This window comes from Anolis carolinensis, chromosome 1 (assembly GCF_035594765.1).
Source record: "Anolis carolinensis isolate JA03-04 chromosome 1, rAnoCar3.1.pri, whole genome shotgun sequence".
In the NCBI taxonomy this organism is placed as follows: Eukaryota; Metazoa; Chordata; class Lepidosauria; order Squamata; family Dactyloidae; genus Anolis; species Anolis carolinensis.
Window position 1 is genome coordinate 14,076,791 of NC_085841.1, and position 26,070 is coordinate 14,102,860.

Consider the following 26,070-nt stretch of genomic DNA (forward strand, 5'->3'; position numbering starts at 1 on the left):
ACATTTGCTTTCAGAGATGATGTGCAGCAGTGTCTTACAATAGTACACAATTGCCTGATTGGTTCGGGAAACATTCTTCCAGCCCTGAAAGGAGAAAGAGTAACTCACCTGTGAGTAAGCTTGACTGTATGGCTGTCTGCATATCATGACATGTTTGTTTGTTTGTTTTATAGGATAGAGTGTTATCTAATCCTAGTAAGAGTTTTTCTGTCATCGAACTGTAGCAAGTAGGATCATGAATCACTGTATAGTGAGTAGAGGAGATGGAGGAAAGATTATCTTATTAAAACAACAGCTTTCTCATAAAATGCTTAATACAATAGCTTACTTACAACCTATCTGTGCTCTAACATTTTTGTTCTGATCACCTTCCATCAATAGCATCCAGTATCATTAGCCCACCTTTTCTGCTTTTGGGAATGCAGTCCTCCATAGAAAGAATAAGATTGTGTCATAATCTGCCCCCATATCAATTAAGGTTCCATAATTCATGTGTGTAGTTATGATTATTCCTCCCCTCCCCGTGGGCCCTTAACAAAAAAAGCTTGTCCCATTTCTTCCTTCAATTGAAAATGTGTAATGCCTCATCAGACTGCAATTAGATACGCCTTTGAAATTACCAATGTATTTTTGAAAACAATAATTAAAACTGAAAAAAGGGGACAGAAGTCCCAGATTAATACCCACAAAGTGTTAAAGATAATAAGGTTATGCAATGAGGTTTTTAGATAATAAAGTTAGGAATATTTTCTTGCATACTGATTTCAACTGATCTAGCAAGGTTTACAAATGAATTTTCTACAGTGCTATGTTCCATCGATAAGTTCTATCCCACATAAGTCGCCATTATTTGAACACTTGCTTTGTTTTGAATTCTAACCTGTATTATCAAGAAAGCAAACCATAAGATTATAGAAGGACAGTGGAATCATACAATCAAAAATAATTATTGTTGTTGTCACTAAAATTCAAGGAATAGTTTCAAGAATACGGTTGCAGGTGCTAGCAGTATGTCTTTCAATATAATGTGAAATATTTGTGCTGCCTTCTCTGTAAAACCATTTTAAATAATATTAACTCAGTCTGACATTTGTTCATTATCCTTAGAAATTTTAGAAGTGACAAATGGTACTGGAAACTGAAGAAAGAACACTGACAGCTTCTTGTTATATGTTCTGCAGGGTTCCAAGTCTAGTGTCTTTAGAAGAGGTCAAACTTTATACTGGCGTTGATTACGGTAGGTTACAACCAGCTATTCGATAAAAAAATAGTTAAAAATTTTCAGCTTTTTACAGTATCAGTAGTTTTTTTGTTGGAAGGTAGCAACCAATTTTGGCTTGAGTTTTTTTCTCCTCTACCTTGGTATGCAGACATTGATAACATATCAAAGGGGGCTCATATTAACTTCTCACTACATATGCCGTGGTTACAAATATTTGCCACCCTGTCAGATACAAAAGGCCACTCAAGGGGTGTTAATTCATTTTCTAAACCTCTTCTCTTTGCACTGTTTTGAAATATTTCTGCAATACTACCTATGTGTGTGTGAGCGTGTGTTCACACATGGGCCTGCCTGTTAAAGTAAATAAAACACTTATAACATTGTACATTCTTTTATATCACCTGAAGTCCAAAAACTAGTCAGCCCGTGTTTATATGGTTTATATGAACTTCATAAACCACTCTGTCACAATAAACAGCTAGATGTACTCACTGTGGAAGTGCACACATTGATTTTTTATATATAACACAAATGTAACTGAGGAGGTCTTAGTCTGCATGTATGCTTTATGTTTCTAGCTGTGTGTTTCTAGCTATATCTATACATGTGTGTGCACACTTCTTTTTTGTATTTGCTTTGGTACATCTGTTCCTTGTTACCTGTGTTTTGCAGTGTCATGTAATTTAAAGTTTAAATTTTATGGATGATGAATGGTCTTGCCTTATCTAGATGTATCAAGAAAGAATTACCGAGAAACAATCAGCAGGGTCACAAGAAAGCTTCTGCGTAAGTGTGCTTTTTAGTAATGTTTTTCACTTCCATCACACCTCAATAGTTGCTTTAAAGATTTTAAAGCCTAAAATCCAGTTTAATCAATCAGAAATGAAGAAAAAATGTACACTATACTAGTTTCTGTTCTTATTTGGTGTAGAGTATTTTAGTTCAAATAAAGCATCTTTTAGTCTAAAAACTATTACTTGGATTTTCCTCTCTACCATGATAGATTATGTACTCGAGAACTCAGAGGATGATACCAAGTCTTTGTTCCTCATCATAAAGGTACAGTTGGCATTTCTGAAGCATTTTCCTTTCCTACATTTCCAGCCTGGGCAGCCAGACTCGATCTTTATAATCCAAATTCCTGTTTTGCAGATCATTGGTGACCTTTTACATTTCCAAGGGTCACACAAGCATGAATTTGATTCACGGTGGAAAAGCTTTAACTTGGTGAAGAAATCAATGGAGAACAAGGTTGGTATTTGATATATTTGGGTTTATTGCATAAGTTTTACAGATGCCTGCAGTCTGATATGATATTTGTTGGTTTTGGGTGAAGAAGTATTTATCAGTTTTTTCCTAATAAACAATGACAAATACCCATGAGTTAAAACTGGGGGGGAAATGAGGAAAGAGCAAATACTAGATTCCTGGTATGAATAACACTGTTTTCATGTACACATAATTGCTTTGTTTGTTTGTTTGTTTGTTTACAGCTTCAAGGCAAGAAACAGCATATCAGAGCATTGCTAATTGATCGAGTCATGTTGCAGCATGAGGTAATGTGGATTTCTCCAAAGTCTTTATTTGCCTCTAGTCCTTCTCCCTCTGCTTGAATCTGTGGTAGCTGGAACTTACATGGATAAAGTATATATGTACACACAATAGGGTAGAATCTAATTGAACATTTTCCGTTTAGCTAAGAACACTCACCGTTGAAGGTTGTGAATATAAAAATGTACATCAGGACTTGATTAGGGATCTCCTGCGTTTATCCACAAGTTCATATGGCCAGGTAAGCATTTATTATCTCAGTTATCGTTATCGTTGTTAAAGTGAGGAGTCTTTCGCAGCGATGAACTAGGATTTTGACCTTCCAGAAACACAGGTGTGACTTGGCTTTTGTTTTTGGAAGTCTGTGTCTATTTATTCCCTCCTTCCAGGATCTTCTATGCCTTGTCCAAGATAGGCTTCTTGTTAAAATTCTATCATTAGTATTATCAAAATCTTCTAACTACGTTCAGATATCCCTCCTGTTGGAAACACTGTGTTTTTGTTCCTGCCTGGGCTTTTTTTTCTTTCCTAGAAAACAAAAAGAAAAAATTTCATCTGTTCGTGTGTGTTTTCTCTTTGTCTTGATGGTAGAACTTGGGTTGAACAAGGGCACTAAAACAGGGAAGAGAAAGATTATTTCGGCCACTGATAGTTGAGCATAGTCTATGTCTTAGCAAATTTCTGGCAGCATATCATCAAAATGTTGTTCACCTTCCTGAACTTTCATCCCTTAGTTCCTTTGGGATTGGCATAGCCTTCTGATCCTGGATGGAATTCAGTTGAAGCAGGGAAGATAGCGAAACTGACTCCTGGTGGCTCTAGACTAGAGCCTGACTAAAAAGTCAGCAACCAATTGCTGCCTGCCCTTTGAATATTATTTGTTGATCCCATTCCTTCTTTATGATGGCTACCCCTATGTTGCCAGCTCAGTATAAACCTAAATGTCAATAACTCCATGCCTTTTCTGTGTTGGGATTTATTCTTACAGTTTCGCTTCTCATTAAGGATAGTAGTAGAAACATATGCTAATCCGCCTCAGCTGGAGGAGCATATTGCCAGGGCTGAATGGTAGAAGAAAGATGAAGAGTCAGGGAATCCTGCTATATGAGCCAATAATCCTAGTACTTTTACTTGTCATTGCAGACTTAGTGTCTTTAGGTTTGGGATGAGAGTCCTACAAAGTGTGGGATCTACAACTATCCAACCATCATAGGAAGCAAGTTAACATGAGCAGTGAATGGCTCCTCATGTCAACCAGAGAATGGAACATTAGATATTCAGCATTTATTCTGGTTTAGGATAAAGGAGGCATCCACTTCTCTTCTACAGAAATGGATGGCACAATTTCTCCTTGTTTCATCCTCCATTGTCTGTCCTTTTGAAGCTCTGTTCTCTAGCTTCAGCTTGGACCTGGAAGGAGAAACAAGGAGGGGATAGAAACCTTGGAGTTTGAAGATCAAAGTCATGTGATCCCTGGCTTTCTAGTTGCTTAAAGCTGTCTCTTTCAAACTTACCTATACTTGATGTTCACCAAGATTATCAAGTATTCTTTATATTTTTGTGGGCTCTTACGCTATTCAGCACATTTTTTGTTGTTCAGGAGCAGCGTCCCTGTCCAGATGTGATCTATTTGCTGGAATGCATCTGGTCCTTTTATTATTTGTGGTATTCTTTTCCTTAGGTTAGAAACAAAGCTCAGCAGGCTTTCTTCACTGCCCTGGGAACTTACAACTTCTGTTGCAGAGACATAATTCCTCTGGTTATGGAGTTTTTGCGGCCTGATGGACGTGATGTCACTCAGCAACAATTTAAAGTAAGTTTTCTGCTATTTCTTTCCAGGGGCTGTTGTTTCTATCTTATTGCCTACATATATATATAATGTGCTTGAAAAGTTCTGCTAGTGAAGTTGCTCATAGGTACCAGTGTAAACTATGTAGTGGCCATGAATTAAAGTCGGGTTGGGCAGAACATGGCCCATGGACCTCATGCAACATTTGGGACCCACTGTTTGTCAATGCCAATAATCCTACCCAACCCACTACCAGATTTTTTTAAAGGTGAGATTTTTGTGCAGTCTGCCTGAAAACTGCATGGATAATTGACTAAGCCTGTAAAACACATTAAAATACCCTTATCCAAATTATATCACTCTCCCAGGCCCTCCCCCCGACCTCCAGGTATCTTGGGGTTTTTTTATATCGTCCTTCTCAAGGTGGTGACAGGAAGTAATGCAATATGGTTGTCATTTTGAGAGAGACCATAGAAGAAAATGTTGTTTTGGTTTGCTGTGGCGTGGGTGGAAATCCCCCTCCCCCAGTTCTGGATCCCTGAATTATAATGGCAAGGAAAAACAATTGACACTAGTGTCAGCATATCTAAGTTGTGCCTCCCCTCCTATGCTCCAGTGTTTTCTCAGTTTTTTAGAGTGCATAATACCTTTTATGTGCTCCATGTAGACAAATAAATACCTTCCTTACAATTCTAGCATGCAATTTCCTTGTAGATTCCTCAAACACTGAACTTGTGTACCTTTCTAAAATATTTAAGATGGATTTTCTCGTGGTAGTGAAGATAGGGATCAACGTCTTTTAAGGAATCTAGGTTAACACAGTGGCTGGTAATGTTAGCAGATGATGTACTTTTAACAAGCTTGCGTAAGTGCTTTCCTACATTTCCCTGCCGGTACAGCATTTTCTGGTGCTCCGGTTGACATCTGGGCACACCTCCTTTAGCTAGCTATTTTTGTTCTCTTAGAGATCCTGTCAAATTTCACATACTGAGCCTTCCTCTGTGCTGATTCTCAAAAGGATTCTGGTCCAGTTTACTAGAATTCAGACAGGCAAATATTTCTTGGTTAAACTGCTTACGTATTAACGGTTTGGATTGGTTGTTAATCTTTTTCTTACCGCGTGGATATTTTTGTGATGTAATATGTTACATATCCAGTGGAATAATGTCTCTCAACTTACTTGTAAGCCTAAGAAATTGCGTTTGCAAACAACCTTCAGCTTTGCCTTTTGTTTATGAGAAAAAAATTAATCATAGTACAAATGAATTAAGCTTAAAGGAATTATTCTCAACCAAATTTTTACCGTTTTGATAGTGAGTCATTTTTTTTTCAAGAAGAGAGGTCTGATTTTAAAGGGAGAAACCCACTAGTTGTGTGTATCAGTACCCAAAATTGCTTGCACTGTGTTTGGAATGATAGGTATAACCACGTCAGAAATTTGCTTTGCCATTCCTACTGGATAGAAATTACTAAGAAATGACTAGCATTTTTAAAATGACAAATGTACATACAGACAGTTAGCAATAGACCACTCTTTTTCAAACTTTCCAAAACCACCAATTCTAAGTTAACGGTTCCTTCTTAAAACCTGTCTTCCCTAGGGTGCCATGTATTGCCTTCTTGGAAACCACAGCGGTGTGTGTCTAGCCAATCTTCATGACTGGGACTGCATTGTTCAAACCTGGCCTGCAATTGTGTCTTCTGGACTTAGCAAAGCAATGTCTCTGGAAAAACCATCCATAGTTAGATTGTTCGATGACCTTGCAGAGAAGATCCATCGGCAGTATGAAACCATAGGCCTGGACTTCACAGTAAGCATGGAATAATGACTCATTTATCAAACCTTTAGAAATGGTTGCATGGAGATATTGCTAAAAGTTATCTGGCATTTCTGTCGCCCATCCATTTCTTGCATAAGTTTTGGAGATGAGCATTGGTGTGTTAATTCTTACTTCTAATGTTGTCCTGGCATAAATCTGCTGTCATGAATGTAAGCCATATGGGCACAAGTCAACTTAGTAATTAAATCATACATTGCTACATAATTTGAGGACAGTATGGATTCAGAACATATGCCAGTAAGATATGTAACAGCAGCTCTCCAAAATTATGTGCTATTTGAAATAGCTGGCACATGATTTTTGTTTTTCCTGGATTATTATGCTGCCAATATTCCACATTAGGTGGGCTACATCATCCTTGACTGAATAAGTGATGCAAGCCTCAGTCATGTGCAAAGTGGAAATGTAAGAAAATTATTTTCCCTAAGAAGCACTACTGTGACCACATATACTGGTTTATTCCAAAAGGCCTGAAATATTAGCATAGTTGAAAGAATAGATAGAGATGATTGATTTTTACGTTCTCTCCTTTGGGATAAAGCTCTTGCTTTTCTCCGCTCTAACCAGAACAGGGAATGTTTCCTTTAAAAAAAAATAAGAGTTGAGGTAGACTACTTACATTGGCTCATGGATAAGTTAACCAAAATTTTGTGGGTCCATTTTTTTACTAAAATTCTTGACATATGGTATGCACAAATAATATGGTAAATACTACAGAAAATTCAAAGTTTAGGTCACAGCATTTTGAGCAGGGCTGGGAAAATGTCTGTGGGCATTTAAGAACATATATTCATTGTTTTGAAGAAAATCAAACTTTTTAAGACAAGGATTTAAGGTATAGGTATGTGGTTGGCTGAGATATTAAGGGGAGGAAATCATGACATAAATTTAGTTTAGTTCCAACAAAAGCAAACACATGGAATAAGTGGTACTTCTGTAAGAGTGAATTTCAAGATGCCAGATTCAGTAGCCATATTGAATATACCTTAGGTATAGTTCTATTCTAGTTTAGAACTAATCACTGGATTTAGACCTAAAATTTCAAGTTGAGTGTCTGTACATAATTTTAGGGTATTTCCTTGAAGTAGCAGTGAAAGAAAAAGTTCCCTATTTATATGAAATACTGTTTTTTTGCTATGGTAGTCTTTTAAACACAGAAAACATACTGTATTTCACTTGTAAACGTTCTCGTGTTTTGTCAAAATATTAATTTGCATCTCGCTCCCTCCAGGTTCCAGAGAAATGTGTGGAGGTTGCTGTTCTCATGCAGAAATCCAACAGTCTGCACAATGGCTGGACAGGCCTTAGTTCGGAAGAGCTTCAGTTAGGAATTCAGAGACAAAAAGAAAGAAATGCTGAATCCTCCCAGTAAGTGTCAGGCAGAGTTAAGGATGTGTGGAATCAACTGAAACCTGAACACTTCCTTTGTATTTGGACAATTTATGGTTCACCTTGGAAGCAGAGAGAAAAGTTAAAGAGTTGTTTTGTCTGCCTCTTGAGATAGAACTAACATGTTACAAATATCATTGTCACCTGTAATTTATTACTTTTGGAGTAGAGAAAGATTATGGTAATAATGTCCTCCCTGCCCCACTTTTTAGTGCCAGTATTCTATTTTTTAGCTTAATAAATAACATCTAATTCTAAAACTTCAGATAGTGATGGCAGTTTTGGCAATTTTTCTGTTTCAAGGCTTTATAGAAATTATGTTAGTAATATGTCACCAGAAAATTATGAGTTATGTTAGCACATTATTATTATATTTGAAGAAATAGCAGATACTAGTACAGTAGAGTCTCACTTATCTGACATAAACAGGCTGGCAGAATGTCAGACGAATGAAAATGTCAGATAATACGGAGTCTCCTAGATACCTAGAATACTAACAACAGGGACTCAAAGGCTTGGGCTGTGGCGCAGGCTGGAGAGCAGCTGCAATGAATCACTGCAATGAATCACTCTGACCAGGAGGTCATGAGTTTGAGGCCTGCTCGGAGCCTATGTTTGTCTTGTCTTTGTTCTATGTTAAAAGGCATTGAATGTTTGCCTATATGTGTAATGTGATCCGCCCTGAGTCCCCTTCGGGGTGAGAAGGGCGGAATATAAATGCTGTAAATAAATAAAATAAATAAATAAAGGGTTAAGGCAAGGCAACGCCTCAGGGCTAGAATGGCAGGAAGAGGAGTGTGGAAATCGCAGAGTGAAGGAGGGAGGACGCTTCCGCTTCTCATCCTGCCTCTTTTCCCCCTTTTCTCCCTCCTCTGCCTCCTTGTCATGCCTTTTTCACTTATTAGGAATGGAGAGAGAGTTGGGGAGTGTTCCTTTAATAGAAGGGGAAATTCTGGAGGAAAGGGATGTTGGATAAGAGTGTTGGATAAGACGGAATGTCAGATAAGTGAGACTCTACTGTACTTGTCTGAAGGATGATACTAGACATATTTATGGATGTGATGTGGGTTTTTACTTCCATGGTCCATTACATGTATAGATAATTGAATTTTGCTTTTGTTGGCACATGCCTGACATTACTGTATATGTAATACTATTGAAGTGTTGTGATGCCTGAATGTTTCTTACTGTTTTCAGAAATTATGAAAACTTGATAAACAAGCTCTTAGATTGTGTGGATCAAAGAAATCTGTAAGTATATGGGTATATTTTTCATAATGTAATTCATGTTCTAGAGACTGAGATGCTTTTAAATAAAACTATAGAAACTATATATATTTTTTCAAAGTGAAGTAAGGAAGAGGCAAATGAAATACAAAAAATGTTCTCTGATTTGAAGTTCTTTTTGCATCTCAGTGCAGATATTGTTATTATCAAGCAGCATGGCCTATGCCTTCCAATACCAGACATACTGTTTACAATGTTTTTTTGCAGTTTGTCCCTGTGACAAAAGTTGTGATTTGGAAGTATTCATACATGCATCTATGAAGGAATCTTATAAATGTGTCTGTTTCGGGGAGGGAAAACCTTAAAAGAGAATAGTTCACAAATTGAAAGTTATTTTCATCTTAGAATTGTTGTTTTTTATTTGCTTTATTTTTAAAAACTCTATTTATTAATTAATTAATTTTGCTGTTGCTTCTTTTTATTTTTCTTCCTCTTGGGATTTTAATTTGTTTACTACTTCCTTCCTTAAAGTAGGAAGCAAAGAAATGCATTCAACAGCACTGAAGTGCAGTATATGTTAAAAATCAAAGCTGTTTTCATTGTCAGAATTGTGTCATTTTTGTCAATACTGGAATGGAGTATTGTTATAGTGATCAGAAATCTTTGTTTAGTGATCAGTTGTGTTTGGTGTAATTAACTTTATCTCATAAAAGTTCTTTCATTTCCTTTCCTCCTCTCCCCAGACCCTGGAAGTTTGAACACATTGGCATTGGTTTTCTGTCCCTCCTCTTAAGAGACGACAGGGTGTTGCCTGTGAGAGCCATAAAATTCTTTGTGGAATGTCTCAATCATGATGCACTCGTTGTTCGCAAGGTAAATGCAATGAATTTACTTAAATACAAGAACATATACTTTGGATCATATTAATTTTTTGCTTAATCACCATTATGCTTTCATTGGTTGAACAAGATGCCTTTGGGAAGTCCACAGTAGAACATGAATGCCATAGCACCTCTTTTTGGCACCTCCAAGCAGTTTGCATACAGAGACATAGTGCTTCTGATTCTGAAGATACAGTATAATATACATAATGACCCCTGTATCAGCAGGGGATATATTCCAAGATCCCCTGTGGATACCTGAAACCATGCATAATAGCAAACATAATTGCATGCATATTTTGACTATACTTGAGCCTGAATCATATCACATAATCACCTTAGATTAACCTACAGAGGTCTGTTTTTGTGATATGAATTCAATTCCACTAAAACAGATATAGGAAGTCACAATTGCTTTCTTCATATGCTTGCTTTTGATAACACCATATTTGTGACAAATATTAAAAACCAGGCCTGTTGGGTATGTGCTGTTTGGAATAGGTTCTCACATTATTGTCATTACCATTTTAAGATAAAACTGCTATGCATACATGAGACTATAGTAGGTATTTCTTGCCAAAAGAAACCCCTATGAAATACATGGCATCAACATTAGTCAACAAGTGACTTAAAATACCTATACACACAAATTGTTACAAATGGGATCATAGGGAACTGCGTTATAAAAAAATACCCATATAGTCTAGAATCGCCTACTCTGGCTAGCAGTGACTCACCGTTTTCCTATTATTATTATTTGATACACAACAAGATTAGTACACAGCTAACAAGATCACTATGCTGGCTGTTGTATTGGATCACATGTTGGACATTTTCCAAGTGTCTAGGACTGTGCGATGTATCAGAGAATAATGCGATAATACTCTGGCTAGCAGTGACTCACTGTTTTCCTATTATTATTATTATTATTATTATTATTATTATTATTATTATTATTATTATTATTATTTCTATTTATATCCTACATTTTCACTGCCCCATAGGAGCCTCAAAGCAGCTAATTCCCTCTTCCTTTTTAAAGTGGAGATGCCACAAATTGAACCAATTGTGCTCTGTCCTTGAACTATGATCCCTGTCTCTTGGAGACTGGCAGCATTTTCAGAAGCATCTGTAGCAGAAAATAAATAAGAAAAATAGTGAAGTAGGCTTGAGTACTCTGAAGCTAACATGGTCTATAAGCACAGAATATGGGAATATTTTTCTCTTGGATATGTCAAAGTTTGAAAGGTGTTAGTTCTTCCTACTTGTCACCTGACAGTGGTTCTGATTTATGTAGTCCTGTAATACATAGGGGGAAGAGATCTGGGTCAGATTCCATTTTCCTTTTAAAAGCTGATAATGAAAGAAATTGACAGTTCTCAATTCTTAAAGCCAGTTGATTCTCATTCCCGCCCTTAGATGGCAATCTCTGCTGTGGCTGGCATCCTTAAGCAGTTGAAGAGATCTCACAAAAAGATATCCATCTGTCCCTTCCAAATCAGTAAGTATACTGAACATAAACGATTTCAGGTTACAAGCTATTTTTAACCACTAAAACATTTTAATTAGCATGTGTAAGTGTAAATGTGAGACATGCGCCTTGTTAACATGCAGAATTACAAATCCTTGAGTTGTTTCTACCATGAGAGGCAAGCCCAGTGGCTTTTACATTTTTCTCTCTTTTCTCTGTTTATCCCTGTTAGGACTGCCTTGATTTGATTTTCATGCATGGCAGGGGGTTGGACAGGATGGCCCTTGGGGTCGTTTCTATGATTTTTCTGAATAAATCTTGCCAAGCAAACCCCTAAGATAGGGTTGCTGTAAGAGGAATTGAACATAATGTGTGTCACAACACCAACAATGTGGGAGGTTCAGATACAAAGTTCTGGCATTCATTTCCAAATGGCATGTGACAAAATTGTTGTGTGGGTAATACACTGTATCTTGTTAGCTGAATTTTGAGCCCTGAAACTAACCATGATTTGTAAACACCTCTCTAAGCTGTGGGTTATAGTATTTATGAAAATAAACAAAGGCTTTGAAGATATACAATTTTTTGTGGTTTCTACTTCGATCCTGACTAAAAATGGCTACATATTTACAGTGGTTTGCAGGGAGTTTTACATCTAGTGATAAATCAAAGTAATTTTAAAAGATGCTATTCCTTGTGTGGGAAAGGCCAAGAATAAAGCACTTTGCAATAATTATATTATGTAGATATATTTTAGTGCATATATTCCATATTTGCTTTTGTTTTAATAGGTTTTAATTTGCTTGCTCTTTGTTTCCAGTTTTAGCTAAGTTCTGTTTGCTCTCTTTGGTCACTGATTTATTGTAGGGTTTTATAGGTTTTAAAAGACTATAATAGATCCATAGAATTCTGGTTTAAGAGGGAAATAAATTATAGTGATGAAATAAAGAGCAGTTGGTTCATAGTACAGTTTTAATTATTTTATTCTTATTTTGAAATAAAATTGCTGTATGAACTGGAAATGAAGGATATTATAAATTGACAGGAAAGTCAAGAGACTAGACATAGAACTTGCAGGAAAAACTCAAATGTTCCATGTTGCTGAATGATACAGAAAATGCCATTTAATAAATTTAATAACTGCAATTTTGTCCTTGCAAAAAGGTGGAGCCCCTCAGTCTCCTTCTATCCAGGCTGGTGACAGACCTGACAACCAGTGGCTGCATTATGACAGTGCCAATTTACCAAAGACGAAAGAGGCTTGGGAGGTCTGCCATTTTGTGGAAAAAACACACTGGGGATACTACACCTGGCCTCAGTAAGTATTGGCTTATGTTTCTGATTTAGTCAATCTGAGTGGTGCCACTTCATTTATCTTGAGAGCTGATCATTCTTGATTTGACAAGCAGTCAATGTTACTTATTCAATGTTTCTTTTATATTTGAATAGCTCTTTGGGGCATTCATCTATAAGATATATACTCAGCCCTTCACATTTGTGGGTTTGACTTTTATCTGTTTGATTATTTGCAAATTTGATTTAAAATAATCTCTATGGAATCTGTAGATGTTGACAAGTCAATCAGACTGGAGGACCTAGAGAGAACTCCTCTTAGGAATTCACGTTCTCCAGCATGATTCTAAGGGAAACTTCTGGCAGATGCTGATTATAGAATCATGTTGGCAGATCTAAAGTTTCCCAAAGAATACTATAATCTAGAATATTTTCCTTGCATTTTCTAGAAATATGGAAATTTATGCTTCAGCAGAAGAGCAACCAAAGCTTGGGAGGAGTAGAAAGGAGCTTTCAGAGGTGAGAACAGTCTTTTGAAATGTTGGTAAACATCATTTTTTTTCTGATACAAAGCATATATGTGTAATATTTTGGTGACTGGAGAGGGGTTTGATCAATGAAAGGGTGCTCATTGATTAACTGGGCTTTACATATATCCCAGTTAAAATACGAAAGGAAATCATGACAACTATAAACCAATGGGAAGGTAACAGCGCTCCATACAATCATGCCGGCCACATGACCTTGGAGGTGCCTACGGACATGCTGGCTCTTCGGCTTAGAAATGGAAATGAGCACCAACCCCCAGAGTCAGAGATGACTAAAGTTAATATTAGGGGGAAGCCTTTACCTTTACCTTATAAACAGAAAAACATACCGATAATTTGTTGCTCTTTTGTGACTTGGAGATTAAGCCTGCGAATAGTAATATTTTTCTTTAGGTGAACATCAGATGAAAGTAAGCTATACACAGCTTCTCCTAGAATATTCACACATTTCTGGTTTTCAGTAACAAATTGTATTAATAATATCATTTACATAGCATCTTCACTGTGCGTGGCATTTTACAAATAAAAGAACAAGAAAATGTTTCTTTCCCTCAGACTTTCTGACTAAAGGATGCAATTCTATTATTCTTGACCACCAAAGTTACAACTTCTGTATGCCTTCATTTGAATTACATTTTTTTCATGGAGTCAGTTTATCCATTCATTTATCGGGTTTTCACTAAAGATGTATAGAGAGGCTGCCAGTCTTGGAATGTAAGATCATTAAGGATCTCAGTATTGTTCTCATGAGAAATTGGCTGTTGGTGATCCTTTAACCATCTTACAGCTAAATAAATCAAATGCATAAACTGGAGAATGCCAGGACCAAGGCCTTAAGCAATACAAGCCCCATTTTACAGTTTAAAGCAGCTTTTTACAGGTACATTTTAGAGTTACAATACTAAGGGAACCATGCATTTTGTCTACCAAGATCCACAATGTAGATCAGGCCTCTGTGTCAAGGAATATGGACAGAATATTGGACAAAGCAATATTATACTACCACTGATCCATTTTTACCAGTACAGTATAAATGGACCAGTGGTAGTATAGACCAGAGGTGTTTTGGATTTTGTAATACCTGAATTTGCATATATTCTCATATATGTGCAAAAGAGCCTATCTTAACAAATCTAAACATGACATTTATGTTTGATATACAGTGTTCCCTCACTACTTCGCGGTTCACTTTTCTCGGATTTGCTGTTTCGCAGTTTTTCAATAAACTAAAAGAAGAGTATAAATCATAAAAAAAATACAATTTACAGCCTAGGAAAGGGAGGAAGGAGAAGTCGAAGGGAGAGAAAAAGAGCCCAAGTGGTTGATAAAATAGTGTACAACTACTAAAATAATGTATAAATATTAAAATATAGTGTCCCTACTTCATGGATTTTCACTTATTGCAAGTGGTCCTGGAACCTAACCCCCGCGATAAGTGAGGGAACACTGTGTTCCTTGTACACATAGTCTGAAAGTAATTTTACACAGTGTTTTGTGGATAAGGCAAAGTCTGTGTACACTGAACCATCAGAAAGCAAATGTGTCCTTATTTTAGCCAGCCCTGTGTACAGTTTTATGTTTTGGAGTATTTTGCATTTTGGAATGCAGAAACTCACTTAACCTGTAGCAAGTGTCTAGTTTTAAGCAGGTTGCCTTCTTGATGCCAGTCACCTGGGTTGCAGTGCATTTGGTGTCTTTTCCTACATGGAAAGGTTGCTCTCTTTTACTGAGCGATAGTCTGTCCTAAAGGCTATTTATTGTGGCTTGCTTTATGACAAATCTAAAGACTTGTTGAACTAAACATTTTAATGTAAGGAGGTTAGAATGTACAAATTGCCATAGAATTGGTTACTATTACCCCCTTTCATAGGAGAGTTCCAAGATCAAGGCTTTGAGAATGTGATAATTTCCCAGCTTTTACTGTTGTCATTGAGATTGATTTGAAGGTTAAGGTACCTTCAGACATATAGTGATTTTTCGCTCACACTGTTGCCTTTACTGTTGAACTAAGTATTATAGTGAGTCTGTAATTCCATTGTATTGTTTTTTCTTACAGGCAGAACAAGTCATATATGATCATTTTTGTGATCCAAAATTTGTTGAGCAGTTAATCAAGTTTCTTTCCTTAGAAGACAGAAAAGGAAAAGATAAATTCAATCCCCGCAGATTTTGCCTCTTCAAGGTAACTATTTTTATATTACTTTGATTTCTAGCCTTCTCTTGAAAAAGGTGGCATCCAGGATTGAAAATCCCTGAAGTAAATTCTGTTTTCAGCTACTGCTTTGTAATGTTTATCATTCAAGGTTTTATAAAGTATAGTTTATAAAGCTGAAAATGAATGTTGAAGCCAAAGGCTCTTCATGCTCAAGTTCTCACCTAAACATCTGGTTTGTATTAGGACAGAACTACATCCAGAAGGGGAAATGTGACCTGTGGTTCATGGTTTATAAAGGCCTTGACTGATTTTCAGAGCCAGATAATTGTATTCAACTTTATTATATTGCTTTCTTTAATACTGACGCCTTTAGTATCGTAGAGCAATGGTTCCCAATCTGTGGGACTCAGCCCACTGGTGGGCCACGGGACCTAAAATAAAGTCCACAAGACATGTGAAGAAAATCCACCCTAGATTATGAAATATGGTTTTCTCTGGGCGAGCAGATGGCGACTACTGGATGGCATATGTTCTGTATCAGAAACTAGAGCTGATGTGGTCTATTCAATAAAATTTTCTGAATCAGCACCCCAAATACCTAGACCGAATCTGAAGTTGACCAAAACCTGATTCGTAACCCTTTTGGTACTAATGTTGGAGAGTGGTTCCTGGTCAAAGTGGTCCCTGGTCAAGAAAAGGTTGGGAACAGGGGTTCCCTGTCCTAGAGGAACTAGATCCTGTTTGACATTGGAAGCTAAGCAGGGTTGGCCTTGGTTAGTACTTGGGTGAGAGACTGCCAAAGAATACCAGCCACTGTGGGGCATATTTCAGAGAAAGGTGGTGGCATACATATTGAGTTTCTGTAAGTTGTCAGGTAACTTGAACACACTCTGCAATACTTGCATTATAAAAGAAGTATACCTAACACATCTGTGAAAGGAACTCACATGAAAAATATGAGGAGTAAAATATTACAAATTACTCCAAGTACTTCCATATACACATGTAGGCTTTCAGTATAATGAGATGATTTTCTCTAATTTGGAATATTTCCCCTTGCCTCTATAATTCCCACACAATACAATTAATATTGTAAATAACCTGTTTCCCCTAAAATAAGACATCCCCAGAAAAGAAGACCTAGTAGAGGTTTTGCTGAATTGCTAAAAATAAGGCCTCCCCCAAAAGTAAGACCTAGCAAAGTTTTTGTTTGGAAGCATGCCCGCCGAACAGAACACCAGAGCATGCAGGATCGGTAAATGTACGTTCCATAAAGTACATGGAAATATTGGTGGTAACAAGAAATTCTTGATAGGATTCACAGTTTGTCTGGTTATGCTGGTTTGTGATGATAATTACTGTACAACAATAAATGTGAATTCTTCTTCATGGAAAAATAAGACATCCCCTGAAAATAAGACCTACCACATCTTTGGGAGCAAAAATTAATATAAGACACTGTCTTATTTTCGGGGAAACACGGTAGCTTTTCAGACGTGGGCAGATTTTAAGAACTCACTTCCATTGGATGTGAGCACAGGACTATAATTCAAGAATTGTCAAAAAAAATGGAGTATTCCATATATAGAGCGAGAGAAGTCTCCAGTTCCTTTTCAGGATCATGACTGTGTTTGTCTTTTAATGCTAATACAATTATTCCAACTTATGTTTGTAGAGAATAGTATCATAAAAATATAATTATATACACTAAAATGATATAAATATACACATTTTCAAAATGTGTAGAAAATCTTTCTCCCTCTGTTTTGAATATTCTTTGAGTGTTCTGAAGAATTGTCATTTTGAAATTGTTAGATTTGAAAAGTGCAAGCCCTTTTATAAAAGTAATTAGAACTATTAAGGCACGGCATTAAGCCTCTTCTTTTTATCAGGGCTTGTTCAGAAACTTCGATGATGCTTTTCTGCCTGTGCTGAAACCCCACTTGGAACGACTTGCTGCAGATTCCCATGAAAGTACCCAGCGATGTGTAGCTGAAATTGTAGCTGGTTTGATAAGAGGGTCCAAACACTGGACATTTGACAAGGTAATGTATTGTGTTCTTGGCAAAAAAAAGTGTATGTTTTCCCTTTTTCTTTCCCTTTCCGCCTTTCCTTTCCTTCTCCCTTCTTTCCCTCCCCTTTCCCCCTCCCTCCCCTCCTTTCTCCCTTCTCCAGCTGTGAGAGGAACTACCTCAGAAAGTCTGGAGGGCAATATAGCTCTCTTTGTGGCTGCTTTCTCCCTCCCTCCCTCCCTTTCCTTTACACAAATGTCACCTTTTTTCCCAGTGACATCTTAGAGGTCCACTTCACATAGCCTTTCTGGTACAAACAAACATACATACTTTGACTTTTATATAGTATAGATTAAGTCCTTTGCTGTAAGAAATTCGCGCTGTCATGTATTTCTCTCATATTATTATTTTTACCTCCTTCCCTCTCTTTTCTATGCAGGTGGAGAACCTCTGGAAGGTTCTTTGCCCACTTCTAAGAACAGCTTTATCCAACATTACAGTGGAGACCTACAATGACTGGGGGACATGTATAGCAACATCGTGTGTAAGTCCTGCACATCCCTTGCCATGCCATACTGTATTTTGGAAGCTGCCATTTCTCACAAGGTCACAGAAGGATTTTAGTTCCATTAGCACCATTCTTTTTAATCACATCATGGGGTTGGGAGGGACTATAACTGTTTAAACCACAAATGAGCTTGGCATCTGGCAAGCCAAGAAAAAAATTATAGCTACGAGGTGAAAAGCATAAGAAAGGAAAGGGAAGAAGCAGTGGAGAAATTGAGCTAAAGAAACATCTTGCCTTATGTAGCTTGGCAAAACGTTGAGTGCTAGATAAAGAGATAAAAGACTCAGGGTTGAATAGTTTCCTTTCTCCCCTCAAAGTTAACAAGAATACACATGGGACCCTCTGAAATCTAACAACCGAGTAAAAATTAGAGTTGAAACTGGCAGCAGATCTGTGCAAAACAAACCAATAAAATGTACAGCAAATTAAACATCAAATAACATAAAATATATAAAAGCATACAGGAATTTACATAGAACACTTGAATCAAAATTATATATATCTGGAGTATATATTTTATAGTATATATCATAGACTATATACTATATCTTGGAGGATCTCCTACCTTGGAAAAAAAAGTCTAGTTTGGGCGGAAAGGATTTGTTAGGGAAAAAACTCATTATCTTGATATGAAATGCACAGAACTGTTTGAAGCTGAATTGCTTTTCAGAAAACTTGCCTAAGATTTCATTCATTGTTGCTAAAAATTATTCCCTCCCCCGGTTTGCTTTTTAAAATTATTATTACAGGAGAGCAGAGACCCCCGGAAGCTGCACTGGTTGTTTGAGTTGTTGTTGGAGTCCCCACTGAGTGGTGAAGGAGGGTCATTTGTCGATGCATGGTAAACAGTTTCATTTTACCCATTTCTGTGTTGAGGCATGGATGACAGACAGTAAGGCTCAGGTTTACACACAACAGATAGTTCCTCTGTTAGCATACAGTGGAAGAGACTTCTTATAAGGGATGGCATCACAATTCATCTGTTTGGCTCACTAAGAGCAAAATGACTTAATTAATTTGTTTAACAAAAGGCTAGAGAGATACTTGGCATGTTATGATTACATAAAAACACTTACAGAGGAAATTGAGGTTTTATTACTGGTCAGAGTAAGCAGTGTTTCGTTTGATGTTCCAGTGGTCTAACTTAATGTAAGACAGCTCACAATTGTTTAGACTGCTCATATTACTATCATATTATATTAGAACATTTTACTCAAGGGTGATTTTTTCCCCCAGAAGGTATGTGTGTGACACTTAAACATTTAGATGGCTGAATACAAGAAAGTGTAAGAGTTATTTCTCTTTTGGTTTTCACTTCTATCAAAGTATTTATATTCACACGGACCACTGAATGTTGAAAGTGAGGGGGAATTGTTTTTGTCTTTTGTAAAAAAATTTTTTTTGTTTTTATTTGTTTTTTATCTGACGACAACAATTCCCTTATACTACATCTGCTTATATCACTTTTTCCTTTGGTGAAGGGAAGGTAGTACTTTACTGAGTTTCTTTTCTCGAAATGTTACACAAGCTTGTCTGTTCCTCTTTTCTTCCACCTAGCCGCCTGTATGTGCTCCAAGGGGGCCTTGCACAGCAAGAATGGAGAGTCCCAGAATTGCTGCACAGATTGCTGAAGTACTTGGAACCTAAACTCACCCAGGTTTACAAAAATGTCAGAGAGAGGATAGGAAGGTTAGTATCAAATCCGAAACCCTTGCACTATCTTTAGGGCTGAAACTAAAACAGACAAAACCACTAACAACTCTTGGTTGAATAAATAAGGTACACTGAAGAATTTGCTCTGGGTGGGAGGCAGTGGGGTGTCGTGGTTTGAGCACTGAATTTCGACTGTAGGCCAGGGTTTGAACACCTCCTTAGCCATGGAGACTCACTGGCAAAGACAATCTCCCTCTGACCAATCTCCCGCTGACCAAATCATGCTCTCCAAAAAACTGTGATAGGTTCGTAGAAATATAGAATCATAAAGTTGGAAGACACCACAAGGGCCATCCATTCCAACCCCATTCTGCCATACAGGAACACACAATTAAAATACTCCTGATGGATGGCCATTCAGCCTCTGCTTATAAACCTTGGTAGGGTTGCTATATGTTCACCTTAGGGTTGTTACATGTTTGAAATGACTTTAGGGCCCGCAGCAATGACACATTGTGGATAAAATGTGCTCTCTTAGAAGGTACACTTAGAATAATAGAATCATAGAATAGTAGAGTTGGAAGAGACCTCATGGGCCATCTAGTCCAACCCCCCGCTCTCATGCAGGAGAGAATTCTTGTTCTTAGATACTGCTTGCTGAGATACATAGATGTATTATTTTACAAAATACCTCTTTCCCTTCATTTATATTTTTATTTTTATGGAACTTCAATGCATTTTAGTTTTGTCAGGAACAGAACAGAGTAATCATTTAATTCCAGTGAACTTCATTGGAGATTATTATTATAACTACCCTGTTTCCCCGAAAATAAGACATCCCCGAAAAATAAGACCTAGTAGAAATTTTGCTGAATTGCTAAATATAAGGCCTCCCCTGAAAGTAAGACCTAGCAACGTTTTTGTTTGGAAGCATGCCCAGTGCCTGCCAAACAGAACACCAGAGCATTCAGGATTGCTAAATGTACATACCAGTTGTACATGGAAATAATGGTAGCAACAAGAAATTCTTGATAGGATTCAGAGTTTGTCTGGTTATGCTGGTTTGTGATGACAACTACTGTACAGTATATAATAAATGTTCATTTTTTGTTCAACAATAAATGTGAATTCTTCTTCATGGAAAAATAAGACATTCCCTGAAAATAAGACCTAGCACATCTTTGGGAGCAAAAATTAATATAAGACACTGTCTTATTTTCGGGGAAACACGGTATGTTTATTTATATCCTGCTTTATCTTTTCCGAAGGAGACTCAAAAGAGGCTTACATTAAAAGTATGACCAGATAATTTAAAATATACAAATACGCAGAGGTTAAAACAGAATTAAAAATAACAGTATTAAAAATTCACAGTTAAAACCAATTATCAGACACTTGATCTTAAAAACCGTCTTTAAAATCCTGCTTGAATAAGAAAGTTTTAGCCATTTCTTTCCAGGCTCAGTGCCTAACCTCCTTTCATTTCTCTTAGTGTGTCAAAATCTGATTGTACTGTATGATTCTTCTGAAAGTGTTCCTCATCTCTTACATTATCTAAAGAAATTATTAGATTCCTCTCTCTGTATTGGATTGGCTGGAGAGAAGGGACCATATTTTGACTGTCTACAAACTATCAATTTTTAAAAGTATATTAACATTCAGTGTGTTTTCTTTTTTTTATGTAGTGTTTTGACATACATCTTCATGATAGATGTTTCCTTACCAAATACTGCTCCAACGAAGTCTCCTCATGTCCATGAATTCACTTCCCGAATACTTGAAAAACTCAAACCCCTTATGGAAGTGGATGAAGAAATCCAGAATCATGTTATGGAAGAGAATGGCATTGGAGATGAAGATGAGCGAACTCAGGGCATTAAACTCTTGAAAACCAGTAAGTGCCTGTGCCACACTAGCAAGAACCAAATTCAGTGTTAGCTTGATTGAGAATTGGAGATATCTTTTAAGAAAACTTACAGTTAGAACGCATTTTAAGTATTCTTATTTTCCTGTTGATGGGTTTCACCATGTGTTGAGCTGTTTTCTTTGTCATACTTTTAATTTCAACAGTCCTGAAGTGGTTGATGGCAAGTGCAGGGAGAGCCTTCTCCACAGCTGTGACAGAACAACTCCAGCTTTTGCCATTGTTTTTCAAGGTACGTGGTTTATTACTCAGATTGTTGCATTCACTTTGTAGACTGGGCTCCTGTAAAGGTTAAGCCGACAATGCATGACAAATGAGCCATTTATTAAGTCCTCATCTCTAACAAGATCCTTGTTTGAAGGACATAAGCACATGGATTGGTGAGCCACTTCTGCTGGTCTGTCATGCATTGAGTCACATGGGAAGATTCGACAGTCAGGTGTAGGTGAGAATAGACTGAGCTTTTACGGTCCCTTTCACTTTGACCTGCAAGTTGTGTTTACCTTGTGTGACACAGCATGGAGCTGCAGAGCTACGAAGGTGAGTCAGAAATTATCTGCACTCTGGATGTAGAAGCATTGAAGCCTGTAGTTATCCAGATTCTGGTCCCATTTCATTCCTCTTTGCATATAAATGACTTTAGACCTTGATTTTTTGGTTGGTGTGATTTTTAACTGTTGTAATGGTTAAATTTTTATGTCTACATTTTTAAAATATTTAATAATTTAATCTTTGATTTTATATGTGTTTTGGGACATCGAATTGTTCCATGTGTAAGCTGCCTTGAGTCCCCTTCGGGGTGAGAAAGGCGGGGTATAAATGGGGTAAATAAAATAAATAATAAATAAATATAAAGGGCTATACAAAAATGCTATTGTCCAAGGATTTTTTTCCTTACTTTTTAATCTCCATTTAAGTCCCCCATAACGATGTATTTTCACAGTGTTAGATTCCCTACCCAGACATTTTGGGATCAATATCATAAAGAAGCCAGTGACATACTCCATCTACAAAAGATTGGCGATAATTCCAGTTCCTTTTGTGTAGAGTATTTGTGAATGCAGCTCAACACAAGAGCTAGGATTTGTAGTTTAAATGTTGCACAGATGTTTCCTGCTTAGATAAAAAAACTGATATGATCTTCAATACTTTGCTAATTTCCCCTGTACTATTTCCACAGATTGCACCTGTAGAAAACGATAATAGCTACGATGAATTGAAGAGAGATGCTAAAATGTGTTTATCATTAATGTCTCAGGGATTGCTGTATCCCCAACAAGTGCCTTTGGTACTTCAGGTGCTAAAACAAGTATGTGGTGTTTTTTATTTAAAAATTGATAAATAAAGACATTCAATTTGTTGAGTTGAGTTTATATAAAGTGGTGTTTATATACCTTGAATATTGAGATGCTTGAATCTAGGAGGAACAGAGCTTGTATTCCTTAGTCAAGTATTCCTTATCCAAATTGGGGATTCGTGTCGTTCTTAAAGTTGATATATTGCATCTCTGTTGGCTTTGATCATAAAGCTTGAGTGCATCATACCACATTCACCTTTACAGGATGTCTGTGATAAGGACAAGCCCCGTGGCAGGAGTTGAGGGCGGATTTTCTCATTGCCTCAGTTGCAGTTCCAAAGATAGTAATATACTTTTCCTCACAAGGTTGGATAAAATGATTAAGTTATATGGGTTGAAGTTAAAAGGTGTCACTGGAATACAACTGGAGTTGAATTTAGACTTAATTCTGTCCTCTGGGCCTAGCATAGAATATAGTTTAGCAAACTGTGATCCATATTATATTTTTAGGTCACAGTGGAGTGCAAATAATATTTGGGAACTGGGTTTTTATAGACACAGAGCTAACTATAGCACTTCAATGACATCAGGACTCCCAGAAGAGGTGTGAGCTTTCATTGAAAGCGATCCAACTAAAATCCATATTCTCAGCTGGCTGGAGGACAGTGTTCCCACTCTTTCCTTTAAAAAGCTTAGGATTACCATATAATAGAGCAGTGTTAGTCAACGTGGCGGTCCATGTACCAGTTCTGGCCAAGATGTCACCTGCTGCTATTCTCTGGAGAATTCCAGCAAAGAAAAAAATGTAGCCAATGAGCACAAATATAGTATCACAACCTCTGGCTTGAGAAGGTGGGGATTGCCGGTCCTTTAGATAGCTTGAAATGCACTACCAAGGATTCCCATAATGAGTTTAGGCACTATGCTGATTAGTGTGTCAAACTGATTGAAAGAGCTGTTGTTTCAGTATCTAGATGTTAAGGGTTTTTTTTTTTTTTTGGCTTCTGCTACAGTTAGCATTGTTTCCAACAGTGACATCTAAGGTACTGTATTATGCCTGATTCAAATGTAGTGACAATTGAGGAGAGTGGAAAGACATGAGAGGCTGAGGCATAGTCCTAGCAACCCGTTCACATTTCCATGTGCATTATATATAAACTAAAGAGTTAATTTTAATGGCTGTCTCCAAACCCTAGCTTTCTTTTCTTGGAGGCATCTCAGAGCAACATTTGAAAACTTTATCAAGATGGAGAAAGACTTTAAGTAGAGAATATAAGGATTTTCAGGGACTAGTGTGTGTTTGACCCACATAGCAACAAAAACCATATTTTAAAGTGAAGAGGCTATTTGCTCATCCCAAAAACTCTTAGTAGTTTATCTCCCCCTCCGTTCGCATTATTACTGCTAGATAAGTTTTGAAATGTAATTAAAGGGGGTTGTTTTTTCACCTATATGGGAGATTTGTGGATTTCTTGTTACCTCATTTTTCTAACCTTTTTAAAAAATTCTTTATCTTTTTGCAGACAGCAAAGAATAGTTCCTGGCATGCTAGGTACACAGTGCTAACCTACCTCCAAACCATGGTATTTTATAATTTTTTTATTTTCCTAAACAATGAAGAAGCAGTAGATGACATCAGATGGCTGGTTATAAAACTACTGGAAGATGAACAGCTTGAGGTGAACAAATACACACGTTTGAATTTCTTGTCAACTTGTACATCTGCTTGCGTAATGCGAGTGGAATCATAGCCTTGGATCTGACGCATAGGCTTTTTGAAATGTTCTAATAGCTACTCAAAACGTATATTAATGCTTGCATACTTGGATTCTTCTTACAGTGGGTAGTCTGCCAGAAAATGAAATGTGCTCATCTCTATAACAATTCATTTTAATTTGCGTTTTTATTTCACCGGTTAAAACTGCCAATTTCAGCTACAAGTAGGTCTTTCCGTAGTGGCTCATTACATTTCTGATTTTAGCAACCACAGTCTTTGCTAATAACAACAGGCTAGTTAAGTGGATACTTAACCTGCCCTCACTCAAACCAGTGAGACTTGAACATTGTTAACTGTTTTTCTTGATGCTTTTATTCTGATTTATCATCTTTCTCTCTCTCTGAGCAAGTGTTTATTTTGGTGCAAAATGCATTTCTTAATTTTTGTGTGTCATCAAGTCATTTTTGATTCATGGCAGCTGTAAGGCAAACCTATCACAAGGATTTTCTTAGCACTATCGATTCTGAGGAGGTTTATCATTGCCTTCCACTGAAGCTGAGGTACTGTGACTTGTCCAAGATGGCTTAGTGGGTTTTCATAGGTAAGCAAGGGTTTCTCAGAGCCCTGGGCATAGTCTTCAAAAGATCACAAAGAATTTGAAGTTCTCGGAAGAAAGCTAAAAGATCTTAATATAGAGGTGGTGGTCTTTTCAGATAAGACAAGGGAGTTAATGATGGATGGGAGTTTCTTAAAAGTGAGACACTGAAGGCACAATTGCAAACAGTACCAGCAATGATTAAAAATGGGAGAAGTGTAAAACAACCAGAATGGGTTTCCAAAGAATTTTAACTGGGCTAAGATTTAAAAAAGACATGCACAAAAAATGGAAAAGGGGGAAATCTTTGAGAATTCTTGGAGAACAGGAGAAGTCCCAGCAGACTGGAAGAGGGCAAATATTGTCCCTGTCTTCAAGAAGGGAAAAAAGAAGACTCAAAACAATTACCATCCAGTCAGACTAACATCAATACCAGGAAAGATTCTGGAACAGATCATTAAGGAGGGAATCTGCAATCGCTTAGAAAGGAGTGCTATGATTACTAAAAGTCAACATGCATGTCTCAAAAACAAGTCAAGCCAGACTAAACTTATTTCTTTTTTCAATAGAGTTACAAGCTTGGTAGGTTCAGGGAATGCTGTGAATGTAGCATATCTTGATTTCAGCAAAGCCTTTGACAAAGTCCCCCATGACTGTCTTTGCAAGCAAACTAGTTAAATGTGGGTTAGGCAATGCTATATTAGGTGGATCTGTAATTGGTTAAGCAACCAAACCCAAAGGGTGCTCATCAATGGTTTCTCTTCATCCTGGAAAGAAGTGACTAGTGAAGTGTGGCAGGGTTCGGTCCTGGGCCTGTGCTGTTCAACATCTTTATTAATGACTTGGATGAAGGTTTAAAAGGGCATCCTTATCAAGTTTGCAGATGACACCAAATTAGGAGGGATAGCTAATACTCCAGAGGAAAAAGATCTTGGAG

At 37.1% G+C, this 26,070-nt stretch overlaps 2 protein-coding genes across 3 annotated transcripts in view; one reads left to right on the forward strand and one right to left on the reverse strand.

Annotated features, from left to right (window-relative positions):
- erlec1 (endoplasmic reticulum lectin 1) overlaps positions 1-26,070 on the reverse strand; it is a 462,586-nt gene that overhangs the window by 375,688 nt on the left and 60,828 nt on the right. The window lies entirely within an intron of this gene.
- Positions 1-26,070, forward strand: part of psme4 (proteasome activator subunit 4) — a 94,519-nt gene that overhangs the window by 61,086 nt on the left and 7,363 nt on the right. For both annotated transcript variants that reach the window (XM_062968839.1, XM_062968840.1), the window contains 24 exons: positions 15-110; positions 1,182-1,237; positions 1,952-2,008; positions 2,226-2,281; positions 2,375-2,473; positions 2,716-2,778; positions 2,919-3,014; positions 4,455-4,586; positions 6,164-6,373; positions 7,635-7,771; positions 8,990-9,043; positions 9,763-9,892; positions 11,320-11,401; positions 12,536-12,689; positions 13,114-13,183; positions 15,269-15,394; positions 17,260-17,412; positions 17,819-17,923; positions 18,697-18,788; positions 19,505-19,636; positions 21,286-21,494; positions 21,671-21,756; positions 22,705-22,833; positions 24,345-24,500. In XM_062968839.1, the coding sequence (XP_062824909.1) occupies positions 15-110; positions 1,182-1,237; positions 1,952-2,008; positions 2,226-2,281; positions 2,375-2,473; positions 2,716-2,778; positions 2,919-3,014; positions 4,455-4,586; positions 6,164-6,373; positions 7,635-7,771; positions 8,990-9,043; positions 9,763-9,892; positions 11,320-11,401; positions 12,536-12,689; positions 13,114-13,183; positions 15,269-15,394; positions 17,260-17,412; positions 17,819-17,923; positions 18,697-18,788; positions 19,505-19,636; positions 21,286-21,494; positions 21,671-21,756; positions 22,705-22,833; positions 24,345-24,500 (2,680 nt within the window). The remainder of the gene's footprint in view (positions 1-14; positions 111-1,181; positions 1,238-1,951; positions 2,009-2,225; positions 2,282-2,374; positions 2,474-2,715; positions 2,779-2,918; positions 3,015-4,454; positions 4,587-6,163; positions 6,374-7,634; positions 7,772-8,989; positions 9,044-9,762; positions 9,893-11,319; positions 11,402-12,535; positions 12,690-13,113; positions 13,184-15,268; positions 15,395-17,259; positions 17,413-17,818; positions 17,924-18,696; positions 18,789-19,504; positions 19,637-21,285; positions 21,495-21,670; positions 21,757-22,704; positions 22,834-24,344; positions 24,501-26,070) is intronic.